Here is an 18,526-nt window from a genome sequence, read left to right on the forward strand (position 1 = left end):
AAGGAATTATAGTGTCATCAAGGATTGCCTAGAGGCTTGACACGTGTCAACTGCTCATTCAGTCTGATCTTACAAAGAAGATTTGGAATTTCACCATGCTGGACCGTTCAGCAAAAACCTTTCCTTCAGATTGTCTTGCCCTTGGTGGTATAAACTCTCAAAAAATACAGTGTGTATATATATATATATATATATATATATATATATATATATATATATATATATATATATATATATAACTTCTTATATGTGGCACTTCAGTTTGTCTTTGAACTTTTCTGGTATTTTTTTTATTTTTGTTTCTGTGAAATATTTTGTGTTTTAATTACATTGCCAGGGATAACATTTTTAAAACACAGCTGTCAAGTCAATGTTATTCAGACTGTTGCTGGGGAAAAAAAAAGGTTGCCTACGTATTAATTTAGTCATGGGGCCTTTTCTTCATAGCTTGCAAAGAAGTAATCTGAATCAAACCTAATTTATTAGGCATACATGCTAGGAAATCTGTGTGGGATTTTGTGCCACTTGAAAAAAAAAAAAAAACACAAAAAAAGGGATATACAGTAAATGGCAAAAGGACATTTATTTTCCACTCAGCTTCTGGGACTGACTGTCCTCTGTGACTCAATGTCTACACCTTCATCTTTCACCCCACACACCCCCGGAGGAAGCTAGAAATAACTGAACCGTGCAGTATACATTGCACAAACTGCATGGCACATTTAGTGCTCGCCCCACATACCACCCCCTAGCTGCAAGTGCCACCTCTAGGGCTTTGAAAATGTCACAGAACCAACACCTTCGTTCCATTAAATATGATCTGGAGGATTTGGAAAAGCAGCGAGTGTCAGAGAGAGAGCTTTTTAAATTCCTTTTCTGGAGTAACTCCTTTAACCTCAGTAACCTTGTGTTAATGTAACGTGGTTGGATGTTTGTAAAAAAACAGCAGCAGCAGCAGCAGCAGCAGGGATGAATTGATTTCCCGACTGCAGAATCATAAAAGCTACAACAACAGGAGAAAGCCCTGGCACTAGCATTCTGAGAGCTCATCTCCTCCTTGTAACTCAACTGGAAGTGGGGCGTGGGGTGCCTTGACTGCTGTCTCAGTAAGCCGTGGTTTTAAACTGCCACCCGAGAGCGTCTGAAAGGTTAAAATAAAACAACCCGAAATTTGGTAATATTACAAAATTATAAAACAAACTATTTGAGAGTGTTAACGACTTAAGAGACCTGAGGGTTAGGGTTAACCTTAGCCAATACTAGAAAAATTTTGAGGACAGAAATAAATAAATAAATAGATAAACTGTCAGTTATGTGCTCTGAACCTGGGTCTCGTCAAGCGTGTAGCGTCAGAACCCAAGTGCTCAAAACGTGTCTGAAATGCAGATTCCTCGCCGCATTATAACTGCCGCGGATATAACCAGTGAATTGCCTGCCAATCCTCATTCTACCTCTGTGCTGTATTATCATTGTGAACAGGCTGTGGAGGCAGATCACAACAGAGAGTCTTCATTGTGGAGTCACCTCTGTAATGAAGGAGACAGTGTTCTGTTGTGGATCAGGTTCTCACCACTATGGGTCATGAATTCAGAAGTTCAGTCGTAATAGCGGTGCCTGGACCAGGGACCGGTGTTTTAGCTTCACCACTGAGAATGTTATGGTATGCTAGCATTCATGGTGTGCTTAATATGAATCATGATACGATTAATTTGAGTACTGGAGGATAGCAGTATCCCTGTAGGAAAATAACTACAAGTCACAAGGAATTAATTCCAGCCTCACCGCAGCTGCTCAGCAATGATTTTAAAGCTGATGTGGGGTTTTTTGCACGTTAAAGAATACTGCTGGAATATTGAAGGGACCAAAATATAGAATCAGCCAAAAGCTAAAGTTATAATAGCAGTTTAACTGGTATTCATGGGTAAGCTTTCTAAATCCCACAATAAATACCATCAAATTCTCCTTTTCTATGAATAAAATAATGGAAAAAAATCCATAGAGAAAATCAGCTGACAAAAGACCATATTTTTTATGCCAATTCTGATCTGTATTTACTGTTATTCTCACTCTGATGTGCACTCTTAAACTTCAATCTGTACCTCCTGAAACCTTGGTCCTAGATACAGGAAAATATGGTCATTTTTATCTGTGTTCTATTTTACCAAAGCTTATATTTTTATTGAAAAGAGTGCATAAGTAATTGCAAGTGACAAATTATATGTTACAATATCTCAATAAAACATAGGACGTAATTTTAATAAAAACAAAAGACATCTTTAGGAAGCTGCAGGCCAGAGGCGGTGAGCATGCAGCAGAGAGCTGCAATGCATGCTGACGAGTGGAGAGAATGACAGATAATATTAATGAGTATTGAGTAGACAGACGCTTTATATAACACTTGGGATGAGGCCTTCCAGTTTCACTGTGGCTTTAAACATTACTGATACAGGGTTTAATGACTTGAGGCTGCTTCTGATGTTTGCACAATCACAAAAAACTAATACTAGGCAGTGTGAGGTGATTAGGTGCTCTTCACTAGCACATCACTGTACAACTAACATTTAAATGTATTACATGCAGGTGGTTTAAATTGGGCTCACACCAGGTAGCAATTAAAAGGACTTTCTAGGGTCAATGCTGCTTTTATTCAGCCCATTTCATTGCTGTAGTTGTCATGGTCTGGGCTTGCGTTCTGATTCATCTGACTGCCCTGCTGCTCTTAAACAATGGTTGTTTGAACTTTGTAGATTTCTACCCCAGCGGACTATCGCATATCATACAACAAGAGCTTTCCATGAAATTCTTTATGCTCCCAGGAATCGGTGGTGGTGAAACATAATTCCAACAAAATGTTTGCCGTTTACATTCCTGAATTAGGATTGTTTTACTGCATCGTTTTAAGTTGACAATTCTAATAAAAAAGCTGAAATGCATTTCCAAGTCAATAGAAATGATTAAAAGGAATCTCAATTGGCTGAATCCCCTAGAAGAGTCTTGGCCCAGCCTGTCATGACAAGGTTGAGGTCATTTTGGACTTCAAGAAAAAAAAGGAAAAGGAAAACAGGAGTGTGAGCCACAGTGACATTTATTGCAAACAATTTCCATCTTCAGGCTAGTTCAGATCCCTGTTCACTCTGGAGGAGGGAGCACATGTGAGCCAGAGATACTGAAATCCGATCATTACTTTCCTGAGGGAAAGAACAAGCATATAGGGCAGCGCGTTCTGAACATTTTTCATCATTTGTGCCACAACTGCAATCCAATAATTACATTTTCTGTTTTTGATCGTTGTTTATATCCTGATAATTAGAACAACAGGTTGTTTGATGGCAGTAAAACTGCAGCATTTAAAAATAAGTAGACATGTAAGCAAAAGAAAGAATGAATTTGCTTTTCCTGAAGATAATGGCAGTGAATACACTGAGTTATTGTGACTTTGACTAAATATGCATTGTTAAAATGCAACATGACAAAAGGGAATCTCTGAGCAAGAGAAACTGATGAGACATGGCCCCAGACCAGGGAAAGTGTATTGTGCTTGAAAATCCTTCCTGACTCGTAATATCTTTTTGGGGAATCCCTGGCTTCAGTTCATTGGTTTGTTTTTCTATTCGTCTTCATAAATTAAAAGCTACTTTCTTGTTCTAGAATTTTCCCTTTAAAATGTGTGTTTCCCTTTAAAATGAAGTTTTTTTTTAGGTTTATTTACTTGTCAACTACTAAAGTTCGCTCACAGCTTGAAACAATCACCAGTATGTTAACTCTGACAGCTAAATATTGTTAGCGGGTCGATTTTAAAATAGACGCACAATCACAGTGCCATTGAAACTCAATGGAATTGAATGCACCTCTATGAAAAGAGGTGGTTTATAATCTCAGAATAACTAGAACTGTGCATATAAAAATAGGTCTGAGTCATTAACTTCCTGATCTCTTCCTTTTAATGTGTGTCCTCTCTTTTTGTTTTGCGTTTTCCAATTATCTCTCTAATGTGTTTTCTATCTCTCTCTCTCTCTCCCTCTTTCTCTCTTTGTTTCGTTTCAGTCTGCTCACAGTTCTCCAGAGGAGTTTATGCCATCTTTGGCTTTTACGACAAGAAGTCAATGAACACGCTCACCTCGTTCTGTGGGGCCCTCCATACTTCCTTCATCACGCCCAGTTACCCAACGGACGCCGATGTTCAGTTTGTCATCCAGATGAGGCCAGCGTTGAAAGGGGCCATCTTGAGTCTCCTCGCCCACTACAAATGGGAGAAGTTTGTGTACCTTTACGACACAGAAAGAGGTAGGTACATAACATTCCCCTAATTCAGTTTGTATTTCAGTTTATCCTCGCAGTCTTGTTTAATTCTGCAAGAGGACAGATACATTGCAGAAGGAGTTTATATAAAACAGGAAGCTCAAGTAAGGGTGTCATGATTGTCCTGCTTCCTTGTTGCTCTGGCTTTCTTCGTGATTCCTGATTCCAGAAACGAAACATGATTTCTTGATTTAAATTTCTATCAATTATTTTGCAGGACAGACACATTTGTTTACAATTTTCCTAGAAAGCAACGTGAAGAGTGCACAGCAAGTCACCCTGTGTGTTTTTTGTTTTTATCTGGCTGCAAAGCACCTGATTTTTGGACACCTTGTTTATATCTTAAAGCGTATTTCCATTCCAGCGGTGGGCTGATTGGGAACTTGTTTTTTTTAGCTGAGAACAGATTCACATAAATTCTTAATTTGTCTCAACTGGATTCATGAGGGGCTGGTTGCCTTGACATGGAAGCAACATAATGACATATTGAGCCTGCTGTCGTTGTTTTCGGTTGTTTCTTTTTACTGAATAATTGCTTTAGGTTTTTTGGGCTCAGGCTATTGTATTATACAAACAAAGACAGTTATTAGTTTTCACAGTATAAGCACTATTGAATGAGACCTGTTTATAAAATCCAGTTAGTATTTTTGTATCTACTATGCACTTATGTGAAAAGCACATTGCTTTGCAGTTCCTTAAGATCAGTAAGCTTTATTTGGGTTTTTTTCCTGTAAAAACAAAAAAATCTCCAGAACCCACTTCACTGATGCACACCAGCAGTTTCCCTCATTTCTTTTATTGCTGTGGCTTTACGTAAATCTGATTTGGGATGTCATCACACATGCATGACTGAGTTCTTCTGGAACTGTTGTCTGTTCCTGATATGAAATAGAAGTTTTATTAGCGTGGCGAAGATAAACTAAAAACATACATGTCAGAAGTTATTGCTGTACTGCATCAAACCCCTCGCTGTTTTCATGCCTGACAACACTTGGATTTATTGAGGAGCCGTCTTGATCAGAAGCCATAGCTTACTGGAGCCTCTCTGATCCCTTTCCTGACACCAAAGAGAATTGAACACAATGCGCAGACATAACAGAAACACTCTCTTATCCTTTGCACCATGCCAAATAAAATATAGACAAGCAAACTACCAGTGCACCTATGTACAGAGGTTCCTTCTAATTATGTTTAATTGCACAATGCCCAGAAGGTTAATAAACATTACTGCATACATTTAAGAGTTCATGGTGTTATAGCCAATTGCAATCCGAAACGTCTAGAGGAGGCCAGGAGGGTATGATCAAAGTTAGCTGAAGATTTGTGCAAATTCTAGGCACTTATCATGTATGACAGACAGACAGGTGGACATGATAAGTTAAAAAAGGGACCCAATTTTTTTTTAAAATGACCCTAATATTGCATTTATTATTACCTAATTATTTATACTAAAATGCAGAGCGTCAGTGCAACACTTGTGCTGGCAAATTGAAACTTGACTGATGAATATGCATTTAAAGGAGACTAAATGAAACAACTGGACTGGATCTTGAACACATTTGTTGCAACAGCCAGATATGGAGATGGAGTGGATAGCAAGTCATTGCTGGTATTTGGAAAAAACTGAAAAGCAGTTTAAATCTTTATTACTGAGGCCGAACTTGATCCATCTGCCCAACAATAGTAATGACATTTTATAGCCAGTTTCCAGAAACCGATTAATGGATTTTCACACTTACTGTAGCTGTACCTGCTGCTCCAAAGTAAACTGTGATTTGTCGTTAGCAGGATTTTCTATTTATTTATTTATTTATTTTGGCAAAGGTTTTCTACTATTTGCTGGATTTGTGATATTTAACTGAAGCTTTTCTCAAAAATAATTAGTGTTGTAACTGCAAACTATGTTGTGGGGATAGTCTGCTGCCTGGTATTACATAAATAAATAAATAACAAATAAATAAATAAATAAGTCAAAGGCGGCACGGACAGATGCTACCAAGGAATTATATTTTAATGTAGTGTAAAACTGAACTATTATAGGACAGCGATCAATTGCTACTCTAAAAATACCACATATTATGCATAAAAATCCACTTAATCTTCCATATATACTGTAAAGAAGTTTATAATTCTCAAAGGAAGTTAAAATAAATGACAACCATTGGCAGATGTTAAATGTGGTTGGCAGCACCTGAAACCAATGGTCTGTTCACCAGACTGTGCTTAAGCGATTGTGATGGGTCTTCACAAAGAGGTCTCAAGAGCCTGGATGATAATGGAATTGTGAATGACTGCTTGCTGGACTTAGGCAAGGTACAGGGCTATCTTTATGTCTGTGATACCAATGAAAACGAGAGACACCTAAGCTGTCACATTTTCTGTGATGATCTCCCAGAACACTGCGTGCTGATCTCAAAGCTTGAATGCTGCCAGGAAGGTACAATTAAAATCACCGCTACAAAATAATATTGCAAAAGCACCGGAAGCCATAATAGTAGTACAGTATTTCATGTTAGATTTCGAAATGTCACATTTTTCAATTGCCAGTTTTTCGTTAAGAATAGAGAAAACTACAAAGCGGTATGTAATTCAATGTGCTAATGGCTTTATTCGACTTCATGAAACCGTAGCTGTATATACGTACATGCATTGATTGCTTTTCAGTATAGTGTGTGCCTTTTAGAACCTGTAGACACTGACTGGCTATTGGAAAGGCTGCTTGCTTTCACCTGACATTCGTGAGGGCGAGCTGTGAAGAGCAAGAGCAGACTGATTTGCTGGGTGGAAGCAGAGGCCAGCATCCATTTCAGAGTATGACATTGCATTACCCAATAAAGCTGAAGCTGGGATTGGCAGTGCTTGTTTGCAGTTTCCATGTCACTGATATTGAGCTTGGGGCTGTATATAAAAGCAAGCGTGTGTTTGTGAGAATTGTTTTGTGAACATGTCAGGTATGGTGTGACAGCAGTGTAGACCTGAAGCAATGCAATTGACTCTGCTAAACATTACTTACATTGTCTTGTGGGTGACGTGCTTTACATATGTTTGTACTGAAAATGATAAAGTGAGATGCTCTTGGATTCCCTTTATTTAGCCTCACTAAAGAAGTGCTGCATTTGAACTCATTAGAGTATCTGGTCTTTATTTATTTTTGCTCAATGCAAATGCGGCATATTGGAAGGTTTGGCAGAATGACATTTGGTAATTACTGCTAATATCAGTCCTGAAAACTGCAGGTATTACCGACATACACACAGAAAAATAAAGACTTTCTCATACTGTTTTAAGACTACATATACATAAAGTAGGTTGGGTGCCAGCACGTCTATTTGGTTTGGTATGAAATCAATGAGCTTGACACTGTTGGTTGCCTTTCTGGTGTCCTGCCCGCAGAAAAAATCTGATTAATTATATGGTGCTAAACGCCTCAGTAGGTTGGCACTGCATTGGAACACAGGCTAATTACAAGAGTGGTAGAAAGAGGGGTTATTCCATGGCAGAGCCCTCCCAAATGCATGCACCTTCTTTGGTATTCCAGACACTTCCATCACGGTAGATTTATTTTTCCTTTGCAGGGGGTGCTGTGTGCATTGGCTGAATGTATTTTCTCATTGACTTAGTGCCAGTGCGTGTCCGAGTGGGAAGGTAAGATCGTCCTTTGAATAAAGCAATGCAAACCCAAGGGCAGCTGGTAGAATGGTACCGCGGCGGGTAACCTTTTCATATATTGGCATGTGAACAGTATCACAGATGTATGAACTAATACATGCTGCTAATCCATGGTAGGACTATGTAGTATCAGTAGCTGTGTGCTACATGAAATGTGTTCAAAATCCATTGTGTTGTAATGGCTGGCACTGCTGCGTTCTTCTAATGGTTCTGCTAGAGTTTCTGTGGAATACACTGGCATTAAATACTCTGTAAGAGCGGAATCCAAAAAGGGTTTATTTTGAATCATACAAGGCATCTTTCCAAACATCATTCTGTATTAATAAAAAGTATAATAATAAGTGTTGGGTACTGTCTATTGTGTATTAACTTCCAAGCTCTGTTTTAGACTTACTGTCTGCAGAATAGTCTCAGGTTAGCTGAGGTTACAGAGTGAAGACCACTTGGCCTACTTGTTCCCCAATTAAAGGGTACTTGCACTTCAAAAGACCTGCTCCCTCAATTTACAATAACAGCACTGTATATATGCAGTTCATTTCAGCTGTAAAATAATGAATAGTGTCCATGAAATTGGCCCGCACAACCGGAACACGAGGCAGAGGGCCAAGTTGATTTTGAATTGGCTAATTTGCTGACCACACTTAAGAACCTTTCCTCCCCTGTCAAAAGTCCAATCAGAGGGTTGATTCAGTGGCAATGCTCTACCTCGCTCACAAAAAGCCTACAGCACTTTCCCCTTTTGAAAAACAACTCTTATAAGCAGCTGCTCAAGCTAACACGTGCTACAGCTGGGTGCATATTATTTTTTCTTTGTGTTTTTCCCGTAGTCTGTACCTTATCCTTTTATATTAGTGCTGTGCTTTAGATTGAACTCTTCAACAACCTGTTAACCCTTCACTCTCCTGATGCTGCATTCTGAACTCTAAACGCTGGCTTTTCTTGGCTCCTGTTGTTTTCCCACACTAACAGCAAACAAACAGCTAAACAGTGTTTCAATGGCACTTTTTCTAGTAGAGCAGTCCTTCTGCATTCCTTGAGCAAGTTTGCTTTATGGCAATCCTTGTTGGAGCAGCTGTCAGCTAGCAGTTTTCCTAATGATTTGTACCTATAATGCATTGCTTCTGTTAGAACTATTTTGCTGGGGGGGAGGGGGAGGGGGGGAGCAGAAATTATAACTTGTGCAATTAAGAGAAACTCAACGAACAGACCTTTGTGTCGATTCGTGTTGTGAAAAATGGTGGCTACAGTATAATTCTGCCAAAGTGATTCGACTCTTTCTGTCATATCATATCCAACATTCAGGTCACCATTCAGGTGTTTCAAAATGGAAATTAGCTCTTGTTCTGAAAAGATAATGATGGGTGCTTTAGCATTTTCTTTTTTTCTACAGCAGTCTCTTTTAATAACCCTGGGAGAGAATATTAACTTAATTACTGCTGGTTATTATGATGCCTTAAAACATGCATTATAAAAATGTCATTGATCAAGGTTTGAAAGACTTTAAAATCACAAAAAGTCTTTGAAAATCTTTCTATAGATCCCTAGGGTAGGCCAGTGCTTGTGCTGAAACACTCTCAGGTACAGTAAATTATAATGGGCGAGTGGAATATTAGCAATTTGAGTGATGCACTCAGTTAGTATGGGCTTTAAAAGAACATGTATTGTTTCTTCATCCCCAAACTTAATAACAAGACTTCATATCAGGAATATAGTGTGCTAATGACTGCAAACCCACTGGGTTTCCAATGGGCTTGCCTGGGAATACACTGGCATTGAATACACTGGTATTGTATTGGAAACCAAATTTGTTCTTTGTATTGATTTGAAATAAATCAATCCGGACAGGTCTTGTTTCTGATTGTATTTATTATTTGAGTTGGAGGTGTAAAATCAAACAGCTGTTAATTAGAAGGCTGTATATCCAGATACATAATGAAAAGTACAGTATGATAAAACCCTATGGACTCACTAACGGTGTGGTTATAATCTTATCTAAAGCTGTTTTTTTGTTACTACTACAATAAAACCCATTCTGCATGTATTAGACTGCGTATATTTGAGCTAAATGGTCTAATAGAAGAATCTGTTAAGAAACAACAACAACAAAGACCCCAGATGGACGTGACGGAGCGTGTGAGGTGCCGGCATTGATAGGAGTGATGGGCAGGCGGGCTTTAACTGCTGTAATAAAGCTGTAATAAAGTTTGGACACATTTCAAGAATACAGTCTGAAGAAGAGCTGCGATTTCTCAATTGGATTTTAATGAAACATTGAGCTGCTGTTGCTGACTGTTCCGTTTTAATGGCAAACCAGCAAAGCCTGGGCATTGTGACATCACAAGCCTGCCGCGTGCAAGCTGAGGTATCACTGTAGGCCTGTCTGAAACACTATCTGTCTTAATGGAAAGAACTGAGGTGTGTAACCCTTAGTGCCGAATGTATGTGAATCTCATCTCTACTGGAAACTGACTCATTTACTAAAAGCAAAGCAAGAATCCCCCCCCCCCCCCCCCCCCCCCCCCCCCCGCGTTGGGAAACCTAATCAGCAATCATTGGCCCTTGCAGCAGAAGTTGGCACCAGCTGAATTGACTCATTGGCATTCTTGTCACACAGTTGGTTTGAAGGAGCCTTACTTTTTAACATAGAGCAGCTTCCAGAGCACCTACAGTACAGAAGTTGTCTATAAGAATGAATGCCCCGGTCGGTTCTAAAGAGAATATAATCCCTGGAAAAAAAAAGTATTATACACGAAAATAAGAAGTTGATTCTATTTGCCCTGAGAAGTTTGTGAAGCTAAATTTAATGCTTTGAACGAAGGTGAAGGAATGGTTGATGTTTGGCATTCTTTCTTTGCATAACACAAACATTGTAATACCTGCATGCAAGGTTTGCCACGTGTTTGATGTTATTTAAGACGGATTGTGAATGTGTAGGAAACTCAATGAAATGCAAGGGAGAGATCTTGTTATCGGCTTTTGTTTTTCTACCTAGAAGCATCCTAACATCAATAAGAATATGTGACAGAGATTGAATGATTCCTGATGTTAGATCTCCTTCTCGACCTGTGAGGGTGCTGGCTCGACACTTCATTCCCAGGGTTAGGTGGAAGTTGGCCATCTAGAAAGGGGACTGAGCTACATCACACTAAATCATTGACCCAGAAGGTTAACGGTGTGGCCTCCGTAGATTGGAGGAGCAGGTGTGGTACACCCCGCTGTATTAATTAGCATCATTTATTGTTTACTGTTTGTTTTGCCTTCAGGTACTGGAATTACCAATCACTGAACAACACTGCACCTGGATTATAGTTGTTTGTCTGTTTATTGATCACCTGCACCTACACACTGTCAACCACTTTGCCACAGAATGACACATCAATCATACTTGTGTGTTTTTTAACCTGAATGCCATTGCATTAACCGGAAGAAAATACACAGCAGAACTATTATCAGACCACAGCGTTACCAGCAATGGAAACACAATGGGTCTGGAAATTGATATCTCACTGTGGTCCTGAAACTGTGGCACACAAACACTGATAAGGCAGCATCATACTGCAATGAATAGTGTACGTCAAAGTATGCAGCACTGTTTTACCAATGACTCATGCACTTGCAGGTGCTCTTGTGCCTGTCAGTACAGAACTACTATGCCATTGTAGTGCCACAGCATTGCCAGATCTGTTGATTTTACCCGTCTCTTTATCCCTTACAGTTACAGTGTGGGTCTCAAGATTGCTGCATTGCATTAGGCCAAAGCACCACCTACCAAGACCCATCTTCAAACACCATGAAATTGTAGCCGGCAGCAGTTTTTCTTGTGCACCTACATGCAAGACAAACTGACCTAAATGCAGCCGGATACATAAAAGGCATTTCGTTGATTGGCTGAAATACCTTAGCATATGTTGTGAAATGTGTGATTAATTTAATAAGTGGAATCATTATTATTATTTTTTTATAGATCTGTCTATGGGGAAACCAAAATTTAGAGGAAAGTATGTAGGGAACAAAATATAATTGTAAAATGTTTTGCTCTTGCAGTGTATTTTTATTGTTGCTGGTAATAAATATGTGCAGTTTTTTTTTTTTCACAGCATAAACAGAAATGTCCTACATGTTTGATTTGACATCTGCTACCTCAGAGCAATGTAAAGCTGTATCAGTGTTTGAGCAGCACGATAATGTTAATTGAATACAAACTCTATACCAAGGGGTACGCTAAAAGATGCATACAACAAAGGAGCGGTAGGTGAGGCTTTCTCTGTGTCTGTGCTGCATTTGCTGGTGGATTATGTGGTATATGACATATTTTTCAGATTCACATGCTAGTTTTCAATCTGCTCATCTTAACCACAAAACTGACATTCAGTTTGCTAAAACTTTACAGCTTGGATTAAGGGAATACAGGGAGCTTGCTGCCTTCCTATTTATCATCTTATTGGAAAGAACACGTTCAAGGATTAACATTCCATTTATAAAGGCTTGATACATACTTACCTAACTTAGCCTGCACTGTGGGGTCAGTACCTTCAGTGACTGAAAAAATCTCACAAACATCATTATCCCTCATAGCTTCTAATTTACTTTACGATTCTGAAGTGAGCTAACAATAGATCAGATGTGGGGATTTCCTTGGTATCCTCAATGCTAAATCAACAAACAAGCAGAAACTCTGTCAATTCACACACAACTCTTGAAATCCATTTCTCTTGTATGGTAACATTCCAAGTACCAGCAGAAGCTTTTATCATTTTACGTGCACCCCAAGGCCACTTCAGGTTTCATGGTTCAATAACCTACTTCTATACTAATGTACATGAAAACAAGGCCAGACCTTTCAGTCCTTCAGTTTTAAGTTACCAGAAACACACAACCCATTGTTAAGCTTCTTTTTATCACCTGGTTGTTGCAAAAACATCTATCTGTGTATAAAATAGCTGAAAAAAAGTGCAGATACCAGCATAAAAAGGAATAAATAGGGCCAGCAATACTGTTGTCCCAGAGAGGAATAGCATGACCTGTCTAGACTTGCTTGACTCTGGGATATTGGTTGCAAAGATCTAGTTCAGTCAAGTCAATAAGTACCTTTTAGAAATTAGCACTGCCCGAAATACTACAGGACTATTGTAAAATCTTCATGCCTTCCTTGGTTTGGCCGTTTATAATACAGGATGGGTCTGGATGCCACCAAAATGCACTCTATTGATAGTTGTTGCAGGCTGCTATTTCGCTGTCAGTAACCTGTTCATCAGAGATAATGGAAAGGTACACCCCTTGCAGCTTTGCCACCAGTCACAGTAATGGCATCAATGAAGACCACCCTATCGGAGAGCACAATGCTGTCGACACACAATAGCAGGTGTTCTTAGGATGAGGTGTGCACTGCATAACAGTGACTGAGCCCAGGCACCATGCTTCAGATTTCATGGAACCAATAGCAAATTGACAGAATTGGAGGTTTTACAAGTAGATACTGGACCTGCTCTACCAGAAGGGATTTAATTGCACTTGTTTGCATCATGGTTATAATGACGTTGAAATTGTTCATCTAAATTATATTTTTAGTTTTGTTATGTTCCACTGTTTGGTAACGGCAGGGATGTTCAAAACAGACGACTCCTAATGATCTTCTTTCTCCGAGTATTGCTTGTATAAGACACCCTAGATAAGATGCACGACTGCTCAAGTTAATTCCAGAAATCTTAAATGCCTGGCTTTTAGGGTTAATTAAAGTGCCCTGTGCACTGAACGTGCTTTTGCCGTTTTCAAGCTTTAAAAGTCATTATCCCTCTGGATTTAAAGGCATTGAATACAGACGCACAGCAAACATGCCAAAACCAAGACTGCAGCACTGGTCTCTTATAACTGGATCAAAGAGAGTCAGAGAAAAAGCTTGGGATGCCTTTCTTTAAGGGACATTTAGAACAGAATCTGCATATAGCTGGGAATACAGAGCTGCCTCATTATCACACTGTTCTGTTACAAAGGGGGGGTGCTCAATGAGAAGATACAGAGCCTCTCATTAGACCTGCTATGTTTATTTGTTTAATGGTGCTATTCAATCCATTACAGGATATATATTTGATAATACATTATTCAATGAGTGTAATAGCTACATTTAACTGCAAATGTTCGGAACTATCAGGATAACCATTGAGAAGGAAACTGTAAAAAGTGACCATGATGTGGGATTTGCATCAATCTTTTCCGGAGCCATGATAGATGCAAGGATCAGATGTTCAGCATTGTACTTGAATTTCCAATAAGCACAGTTAGCAAAGCCATTTTCTGTTCTCATAATGCTAAAAAGAATTTCAGATTTTTTTTTTATCACTATTTTCTGCTTCATATTCATTGTCACCAAAAAAATCCAATTTAATGAACGGTAGTTTACCGTGGGTGCCTTAACAGTCAGAGTTTATTTTATTTTTTCTCTTTTTATAGCAGCGTGATCTTTAGTGCAGAGGTATTGTGTGCAACATCCCATAGCCCAAAGCAGCTAAACCAATGTCGGAGGTGATCAGAATGCAATGAAGTGCAATTCTTGCTTGTCAATAATTCGGACTGCGGGCTATCCATATCCCCTGCCCCTGGTTTGTAGCTTTTTTTAAAAAAGACATACCATTAACCCACCTAACCATTCTGTATTGTGAGCACAGCCACTTTCATTTTCTGTGTCTCTAACTCATCCCATTAAAGGTCTCAGCTCATTTGCTTTATGCAGAAAAGCACTGGGGCCACACTGTTGGTAGTACTCAATATAGGGTGCACTTTGGGTGATGGCATATGCCAGCTCCACTCTAGTGTGCTGCTTGCATACAGCATGAGACTTCCAGCCTTGTCAGATTTGCACTTGCAAAGAAGTTGGGTCATGTAGGTATTAGTTGAAGATTCATATGCATGACATACATTTTAACTGACTCATAGTGCACAGTCATTTTAGTAAGCTGTTTTTAAGAACAGTACATGTCTTGGCTAGACTTCCCTTTAAATTCATGGCTATGACCTTATACAGTATGTATATCCCTTTAAGGACCACTATTGTTACTACACGATTTTTCTGTACTACATTTCTGGGGATGATTATTGTGTTGAGTGCATTTTTTAGTTCAAATTCTCTCCAATAATGTGTGGTCCGTGGGTTGCAGTAAATTTAACCGCTATCGGAAAGGCATCAAGTAATTCTATAGCCTTATTTTGTGTCAATGGACAATCTCAGATAAGGTACATAGAATAAATACACAGCTAAGCCATCTTTGCCTTATTCATAAACAGCGTCAAACAACATCCAGCTGTTGTGCATGCAGAAATCCAGAATGTAGCCTCTGTGCTCAGAGAGGTTCTGCACTGTGTCTGTGTGGTTTGCAATGAAAACTGACAGCTAAGACGAGGTCTTGAATTTCAGATGCATATTCATGTCTTGCTCTTGTATATTGTTATTATAATGCAGATTTAGTCTAAATTGGCGAGGAACTGTCGAGCGTTTAATTAGCAAATTATTTACAAGATCACAAGTGTAAACAGAAACGTGAAATTGCTGATGATCAACAGATTATTTCATATTGGTAATTATATACAACATTATAAGATTTACAAGCACATAGAACTTTAGATTTCTCTCCAGGACACAGCATGTCCTGTCCACGTATATTTAAATGAAACAGTGCTGCATACACATTACTGGCAGAGACCAGTGCAAGGTAAACAACATTTAGCCTGTAGCAAGGTTTTCTCATTTTGCTGTTGAGTTTGAACAGCATTATTTACATGTAGAATAAGTACTGTGTCCTGTCTGGGTCTCAAATACAATCTTATTAAGCATATGTATGAGTTCAAGCACAAAAAAGCCTCAACAATTATCTAGATAGTGTCTTTTTTTGTTTTTTTTATAGAGCAAAGCAGCATGTACATTATGCATGATGCAATTAAGGAAGGGCATTAATTACTTCAGAGTAAATAATATGTTGTCTGGCACAAAGTGCTGCTTGCACTAGGAACAGTATTGATTTGAATACCCAGTCTGGACTGACGAGCAGACATTGTGGAACCAATGCTGTTCTTTCTCAATAGTATTGTCGGGGGTTGGGAAAAGGATTGATTTCAATCACCAGAAATGCTTCGATTGCTCCACTCACGCCGATTCCCTGCATACTGGAAGAGGTCACATGACAGGGAGATCCCTTTGACTTTTAGTTTGGAAAAAGCTTCTGTGGAAAATATAAACATGCAGCAAGCAGTGCAAGCGAGGAACCATTTTTATTTTGGTCCTCAAACCAGCTGGATTGATTGCAGGCCCTTTAAAGTCAAAGTTCAAGCCAGTTTTGATCTCACAGTCGCTGTGGATTGATTGATTTTTTCTCGCTCTGTTTGACTGTTTGTGATTTCCTTGAGCAGTTGATTTCTATGGTATAGGCACAGATGTTATCTATTGGCATCAGCTTCAAGAGAAACACAGATGAAAACCTGAATGTGATGTTTCAACAGAGCTTGGCAAAACTTCCTCCAGTAAACTTTTCTTAATATTAGTGGTATTCAAGAAGGATAGCTTCAGATAATGATCAAAATGATCAAAACAGCCTCTGGCTTCCCTTATATCCCAGTATGTTTCAGTTTGAAAGCCATTAAGATGAACTTCATGCTGTAAGGACAGTGATTTAAAGGGCTGAGATACTCTGCTGTAGCCCTGTAGAGGAGATAGCGGTACATGGAGAGGAAGGAGTATTGAAACCCATGTAGGTCAGAGAGAATAGTGCAGACAACATGAAAATGAAACAGGCAGAACGTCAATTATGTACAAGGGTGCCCTTGACTGAGCCTGGAAACCTCATTTGTGTTGAAATCAAGCAAGTGTTTGATTTTGAATGGCCCCAGCCATGTAAGCAGTGTGCAGATAAAAACTGGACTACATGGTCGAGTCAGAGCTGTTTAATATAAACCAGGTTGTGAATGCATTTGTGCTTTAGTAAGGTCTCACTGTAGCAGCGTTTCATTCAGACTGCCTAGTGCATTAGCATAATCCCCAGTGACTGTTTCTTTGCAAGGAGAAATATCAATCATTTTTTTGTATCAGCAATTTTTCAGAACTGTGGAGAGCACTGCACTGCTGCGGATTGACTCAGCGAAGCAAAGCAGAAATCCAGCCCTCGTGCTTCATACAAATGAAAGAAAAAGCTTGATTAACAGTCTGTCTTTGGGTTGTGTCATGAGGTATTTCAGTTGGGTCTGTTTTAACCCTTATCTTACTAATTCCTGAGGCAGTCCTCTGGAGTGGGAAAGCAGAGAGAAAATCGATGACAATTAAAATAGGGAATGTTGAGGTCAGGATTCTTGGAAACATGCAATAACATTGCGTAGCAATAGTTTATCACACCTGGGGGCAAACAGCTGCAGGATTAACACTGTCGATGTTTAGATCATTAGAATATGGGTTCCATATGGAATGTATGAGGGATAAGGTGGGGGGGGGTTACTAAACTCTGCATGGACCACATTACTAAAGAGGTCAGCCTTGCCTCTCTAAATGCTTTTGAAGGCAGTAGCTGTTGAAGGAATAGGTGTGCTCAGACCACTTTGTCTTGCAGCCTCAGAATGTCATTTATAACACATAAAACCTCTTTCTCTGTGTTGCAACTGTAAAAAACATGATATATTTTTCACAAAATAGCTTTCTTCCCAAGACGCGGCTCTTAAAAAGAAGGAATCTACAATCCCTCTGGGAGGTGAAAGTGCAGTGCTGGAGATGTTAGATGTAATTGAATGCAATATTATGAACATGGCTCTCTCTTGGTTTGACAGGAATGTAGACTATTCTACCCACAATGCATGAATAACAAGTTGTTTTTGCTCTGCTGTGAACTGCACGAATCCGTTTAATTGGAAAGGAAAACTGATAGCTGACGCAGAGCATTGCAGTTCATAAGCACATGCACATGTAGATAAGGCAGCCAGTTAACAAAAAGCAAAATTGTGTAGTTGAATTGGTTCTAGTTTAAAAGAAGAAATGAACCTCTATCTGTCACTTGAGTTGCTGGCAAGGAGCATGGTTTTGTTTTCATCATCACAAATGCAATGGTTTTGTGATAAGCGTTTTCCTATAGATCAAGGAGAGGTAACCTTGGATCTTCTGTTCTGGCTAGTGCCTTCATCAAGCTAGTTCTGGAGATCAATGAAATAACCAAGGGCTGGGTTGGAACAAAGTCCTGCAATGGAATTTAATAAAAAAAAGGAATTTTGCCGACCCCTTCGTCATAGATCATTGAATGTGCTCCTCTAGTGTCATGCAATCTTTTAAAAGGGAAAAATAAGGTCAATGCTGAGTGATTAAGGTTTAAAGCAAACTTCAGTGGCATGCAACATTACAAGTGATAATCAGTGGTTTAAAATAAATCACACTGCTGAAGATCTGAAGATCAAGTTCACCTCTATAGATTGTACAGGTTTTAATGAACTGGTTCCTTATTACTTCCTGTGCTACAGGTGACTCTCGCTTCCATGGTCGAGGCCATACTATAGGAGTGACCTGAAGCACAGGAAGCAGAAAGCCACCAGTTTAGAC

The 18,526-nt window shown here is 39.2% G+C and overlaps 1 protein-coding gene across 5 annotated transcripts in view; it reads left to right on the forward strand.

Moving 5' to 3' along the window:
• LOC121318904 (glutamate receptor 3) overlaps positions 1 to 18,526 on the forward strand; it is an 82,590-nt gene that overhangs the window by 15,922 nt on the left and 48,142 nt on the right. For all 5 annotated transcript variants that reach the window (XM_041256098.1, XM_041256096.1, XM_041256097.1 and 2 more), the window contains exon 3: positions 4,045 to 4,284. In XM_041256098.1, coding sequence (XP_041112032.1) covers positions 4,045 to 4,284 — 240 coding nt within the window. The remainder of the gene's footprint in view (positions 1 to 4,044; positions 4,285 to 18,526) is intronic.

This window comes from Polyodon spathula, chromosome 7 (genome assembly GCF_017654505.1).
Source record: "Polyodon spathula isolate WHYD16114869_AA chromosome 7, ASM1765450v1, whole genome shotgun sequence".
Lineage (NCBI taxonomy): Eukaryota > Metazoa > Chordata > Actinopteri > Acipenseriformes > Polyodontidae > Polyodon > Polyodon spathula.